This window comes from Rhineura floridana, chromosome 10, assembly GCF_030035675.1.
Source record: "Rhineura floridana isolate rRhiFlo1 chromosome 10, rRhiFlo1.hap2, whole genome shotgun sequence".
Lineage (NCBI taxonomy): Eukaryota > Metazoa > Chordata > Lepidosauria > Squamata > Rhineuridae > Rhineura > Rhineura floridana.
In genome coordinates this window covers 62,261,997-62,267,756 of record NC_084489.1, presented here as the reverse complement: position 1 = coordinate 62,267,756, position 5,760 = coordinate 62,261,997, and the positions used below count along the sequence as shown (strand labels likewise).

Sequence of the window (5,760 nt, the reverse complement as noted above, 5' to 3'; positions counted from 1 at the left end):
AAAGATTTAGAAGGAAATTACACCTCTATAATGGGAATAATCTCTATTGCAATAACAACTTTTTAAAAAAATATACAAATTCAATACCGATCAGTATTGTAGAAGATTTAGATGAATGAATCCTTCCCATTACAGCTGAACAGGCGGAAAGGAGCTTGGTGTAGTTGGACAGCCCCTCCTACTGTTCAAGAGGTCTGCACCTTTGGTCTCAGCCTCAGAGATGCAGTGGGGGAAAGGAGAAGGGATTTACATGTGTAACAAACTATGAATTATATACCCATTCAAACTTCTGCCATTATTAATTATTATTAACTGATCGTTTCCTAGAGCTATTTGTCCAAAACAGTGTCCAATATATAGATAAAGTTGAAAGGGGTCTTGTGGGCTATCTAGGCCAACCCCTTGCTCATGTAGGAAATCCAGAGCTGGAACATTCCCAACAGATGGCTGAAGACCTCCAGTGAGGGACAGTCTATCACCCTTCCATTGGTTTAATTGAAAAAAACATCATGCTAACATTAAGAGGATTGTTTTGAAGTTCATATATACATCTATACCGGTCACATGAGATATTGACCATCTCAGGTGGCCAAGAGAGTTTATGAATCCATTTGAAATTAATGGTTCAGCAAAATCTGTCTGTGTGTGCGTACTAGCACTTTCAATTGTCATAAGGAAACAAGCCTATATGAAAAGATATGATGGTCAAGAATAAAAATGTAAGCCTGAAACACTCAAGTAAACATCACCCATCCTTCCCATGATTTGAACATTTTTCCAAGTTCATTCTGAAGTTCTGAGAATGAACTTCTCAGTTCATTAGCTGAGGAGGGCTTTGTGCAGCCCACACAGGCCTTATTCTACTTGCTAATATTATTTTCCAGGCCCTGATACTGTGCCTTTAACATCAGCCAGACTCACAGAAATTTAGCAGGTGAAGCTTTTTCCAGGAAAAAGCTCTACGGCTCTATAGTGTAGTCCCATTCAGATGAATGACCCCACTTTAGAATAAACTGGAATCAGGATTTTGCAGCAGAGAAGTGGTCAAAAACTACTGTATGTAAATGCAGGATAACTTTGCTGTTGTTACAATACATTAAGTGCAGCTTAATCCCCATCCAAATCCTATCTCAGATAAACTTCTCTCAGAATCTGGGGAAGCCTGAAGTATTTTACACCTAGTTTTGTCTAATTTACAGTTTTATTTGAATATTGATTACTTCAGAAACAGCATCCCACTCATGCAGACCCTCCTCCAAATAAAATAACCCTGAGATTTAATCAAAGTTTATTATTAATATAATATGATTGGCATATTCAACAAATGGCAATAAATTATGTTCACATTTTCTGGGATGTGTTTTCTTTCTCCAACAAAGAATTGTGCCCAAAAGGTGCTGGTGGAGGAATCTCAAATTATTGCATATTTTTAAATTAGGATAAATTATATAAATTATACATTCAAAACAACAGTTCTATTTCCATAACTCTACTAAATAATAAATAGATAAATAAAAAGTTGATTGCCATTAGAATACTTTTTTGCTTGTTTGTAAAGTACCTTTGAAAAATATACATCTCTAAGTACAAATGTACAGACTGTATAAAGATTATCAATATTTACAACCCAGTTAACATTCACATTTCATGCTCCGAAGTCAAAGGGAGGTTCATTTTCTATGTTGTTTAGGGAAGGCTTGCTGTTCAGTTTTCTAGGGTCTTCCGGGGTCCACACTTTAGCAGTCCTAATAATGTTTTGTTCCTTGAGCTGTTTCTCATCTGTCCAGGAGAGTGAATGCCCAGCCAAAGGAGGAAGTCCATAATCTGGGTCGCTTGGAGAAGGTGATCCTGGGGGGGGAAAAGGAGAGACAAAATTAGGGGCGGTGAAGAAAGACACACACTCAATATTCTCACCAAATACAGAAAGGAATCAGCACAGGGACCACATTTCCTCTCTCGCTCTTGTAGTGCAGGACAGCAGCAGGTGCTCAGCTAACCTTGGCATTCAGTGCCTGTTGCATGTGGCGGCAACTCTACATCCATACTGCACTGTGATCTATCTTTTTGATAGACCTATCTATCAAACCTAGGGTGGGATCTAATATTTTGATCCAAAAAGATGTTTTGTTCCACCAGGACTGCCTCTGGGTGCTTTGAGGAAAGTAGCATCTAGCTATGGGCAAAGGAAGTGCTTTCCTTTAGAGTATGAAAAGGGATAGCAAAAACTTTTAGCATAGCATGTAGGACTGTCTCTTGAATTGGTATCACTCTAGACTCCTAGTTCTTTCTCTGTTCAGGCTGGGACACTTTGCATTCCTGCAGAAAGGCGCTTTGTGTGTGTGTGTTTCTGTGTAGTGGGGGTGATTCCATTCCAATCCCAATAATTATCTAGCCTGGAAGAGGCTACAGAAGCGGATGAGAGGAGCGCATTTTGGAATTTGCACACACCTTTGGTGCGTGGTTAAGGCGCTGGACTACAACCTGGGAGACCAGGGTTCGAATCCCCACACAGCCATGAAGCTCACTGGGTGGCCATGGGCCAGTCACTGCCTCTCAGCCTCAGAGGAAGGCAATGGTAAACCACCTCTGAATACCGCTTACCATGAAAACCCTATTCACAGGGTTGCCATAAGTCGGGATCGACTTGAAGGCAGTCCATCTCCATTTCCATGGTCACCTCAAATGTGTGTCTCCTCTTGCTCTCTCTTTCTGTGACTGTTTGCATTTGCGCCTATGCACAAATGCATAACTGTACATGTGAATATGCAGGTGAGAATTTCTGCATGCGCCTCTGGGTCTCCCTCCATTGTGAAAATGCCTATGAGAAAGTCTGAGTCTGAGTTGTTGGGTACATATGCATGCCTGGGTTTGTTCATGCCCCCCTGAGAATGAGGGGAACGTGTGACAACGTATAAGAGAGTTTAAAGTTGAGATCTCAGAGGTAGGTGATGCCAGCTTGCACGTGTCCCACTTGAATTCAAGTGCAGAAGCTTAACTAAACAGGGGACGCCACCTGCGCTTGGATGTGCGCGCCTGAAAGGCTTTCCAAGAGAGCCCACCGCGTAGTCAAGGGGCTTTCCTCTCACGCAACGTGCTTCTCAGGTGAGGGATGGAGGGCGCCCCCTGCACTTACTTGTGCCCCGGTGGCAGATGATGACCTTTTTGGGCTGGCAGGGGCTTTGGTTGCCGGCGCTGCGCAGCGGCAGGTCGGACTGGACCAGCTCGCTGAGGAAGTTGATGTAGCCGATGGCCAGGCGCAGCGTGTCCACCTTGGAGAGGCGCTTCTCGTAGGGCAGCGTGGGAATGTGCGAGCGCAGTCCCTCGAAGGCGTCGTTGATGGACTGCATCCGCCGCCGCTCGCGCACGTTGGCCGCCTGCCTCAGCTGCTGCAGCTCTGCCTCGGAGCGCACCCGACGCCGACGCCGCGCCGCCGACGCCGCGCTCAACGCCTTCAGGCTGCCCCCGGGCGACGCCGCTAGCCCACAGCATTCGTGGGCGAAGCCGGTCGACGAGGGCGACGACGGCGGCGAGAAGGACGACGAGAAGCTGCCCGTGGCTGCCTCACAGCAGAAGGCACCCTCAGGCTGACCCCCGGGCCCCGCGCCAACGCCAGCCCCGCCGTCGCTGCGGTAACAGTCGTGGAACTGCGGGGCCAGGAAGTCTACGTCGCCCTCCAAGAGCTCGTCGCCTTCCAGGGGGTCGCGGGAGGACTGGTCGGTGAAGAACTCCTCGTCGTCGAAGTAGGGCGCTGAGGAGAAAGAGTCCAGCCCTGCGGGGAAATGCTCCAACAGTACCGCTTCCATGCTGGCTTCTCCCCCCCCCCCGGTGCGGTTCGAGAAAGGGACGGGACGGGACGGGACGGGACGAGGACCGGCTCAAGACAGCCTCCTCTTCCTCAGCTTCCCCCCCTCCCCCGGCTCCTGCGGCGCCTCGATTTGCCGCTGCTCCTGCCTCAGTGCTTTCGCGCGCGCTCGCTCTCTCCCCAGAGGGAGGCTGGGGACTTACATGAGCTGAGGGCTGGCACGCGAGGATTCTTATAACTACAACCACAGACGCGTGCCATTAACCAACAGCGTCAGCCAATCACAGCTCAGGGATTGGAGGGGGAGGGAAGGGTAGTGGAGGGACCCCGCGGTAAGGGGGGAAGAGGGGGGTAACACACACCTAGACGGCTCCTGGAGAGGAGGCGGGACCAGAGCCATGGGAGGAGCTGGAGGCGCGCGCTCTCCTCCCGGTCTCCAGCCGGCGCTGCCCGACCGCGTTCTACCCGCCACAGCCTATTTTGTGGACAATCCAAGGAGGCGCTCGTTGCATGAGCTACCGGCGCAAGTCCATTGCGCAGCGGGGAAGGCAATGGGATTTGCATCCAGCACAGCGCCATTGTGCCTCGCGTGAGTGTCACGAGGAAAGACTCAGCAAAGAGCAGACACGGTTGTTGGCTAGCCCACCTTCACGGTCAACAAGCCCGACAACGCCTCCCTCCCCGTTTAAGGCAGGGTCCTGCATGTGTCTGTATTAACCCATATAATTCAGACGACAATGCGCCACAAGCTCATAACAAGACACTTGTATTTGCAATCAGGAAACCTTTAGGAATGGCATTGACATGGGTGCAATTCTCCAGCCTCTTTAAGCCTAAGCTTTGTGACCCCCACAGTATTATTTTAGGGGAAAATCCTAGACATTATTGTTTTTTTAAAGGTTACTTAACTTGAATTAGTTACTACCTAATACTCTTCAATCATCCTCACACTCACAATAAAAGGCGGGGGGGGGTAAGCGGCAGGCTTCCCCCTTCACTTATTTTGTGGAATTGGAGATTCCCACCCACTTCATAGATTGTGACTATGGAGCCACAAATGGTGGTTACGGAGGTTCAGTAATCCGGGCTAAAAGAGAGAGAGAGAGAGAGAGAGAGAGAGAGAGAGAGAGAGAGTGCCCGCGTTGTATTTAGATGGAATGTAAGACCCTGTGATATTAGTACGGCATATTTCCAGAGGTGTATATGCTATGCTATACGTGTCTCAATAAATAAGTCCCGTTAGGATCAGAGAGAGGGACTTACTCCCCAGTAAGCAATGATTTTCAGCCTAAAAAATAGTAAATAGGAACTGGGGGATTAACCCGATGACAGAGAGTGACAGGAGAGGAAGAGAGATTAAGTCACCCCAAGAAAGATGCTTCAGGATCTCTTATGGGTGCAGTTAAGAACGGGGCATTTAATCAAGAATAGGACCATAGCCCTAACTTCCTCTGCCTCGATATTTCCATGCAGAAGGAATTTATTCTGATACATTATTTTTGCATCGGACTGTAATTTTGGAAAACATCAAATTATTCAGATAAAAACCAAAGATTATGCACACATCTTTAACTCTTCAAAAAGGTTTTATTTCTGTTGTTTCACAGAATGTATAGCTTTTCACCCCACACACCTAATCAGAACTCTGTACTGATTGATTGATTGATTGATTACCTTTCTATCCCACCCTTCCTCTCAAAGGAGCTCAGGGCGGCAAACACCAAATGATAAGCAATACTATTAAAATGGAATAAAAATATATTTAAAACAATTAAAAACCTCTACAAAATTTGAAAGCATTAAGAACTTTTAAAAACATGTAAAACAGTCACATATATTAACAGTTAATTTCAGGGTTGCCAGGAACATGATCTTTCTGCCACCCAATGCCTGGGTGAACAGGAATGCTTTTAACTTATTAGTTGACCTCTAGCAAAGGGATGGGCAACCTGTGGCCC

The 5,760-nt window shown here is 47.0% G+C and overlaps 1 protein-coding gene across 1 annotated transcript; it reads right to left on the bottom strand.

The window, feature by feature from the left end:
* Positions 1–1,488: 1,488 nt before the first annotated feature.
* PTF1A (pancreas associated transcription factor 1a) lies at positions 1,489–3,879 on the bottom strand. The gene is made up of 2 exons (XM_061586697.1): positions 3,134–3,879; positions 1,489–1,848 (listed from the first exon to the last, which is right to left on the bottom strand). Exons 1-2 carry the CDS (start codon positions 3,801–3,803, stop codon positions 1,646–1,648), a joined length of 873 nt encoding a protein of 290 aa, XP_061442681.1. The 5' UTR covers positions 3,804–3,879; the 3' UTR covers positions 1,489–1,645.
* Between the last annotated feature and the right edge of the window lie 1,881 nt (positions 3,880–5,760).

What these genes read in the sequence shown, in the direction of transcription:
- PTF1A (XM_061586697.1), bottom strand. Translation starts at nt 3,803, where the DNA reads ATGGAAGCGGTACTGTTGGAGCATTTCCCCGCAGGGCTGGACTCTTTC. An exon ending in CATCTGCCACCGGGGCACAA is followed by an intron (nt 1,849 to 3,133) that starts GTAAGTGCAGGG and finishes TTCCCCCCCCAG; the next exon opens with GATCACCTTCTCCAAGCGAC.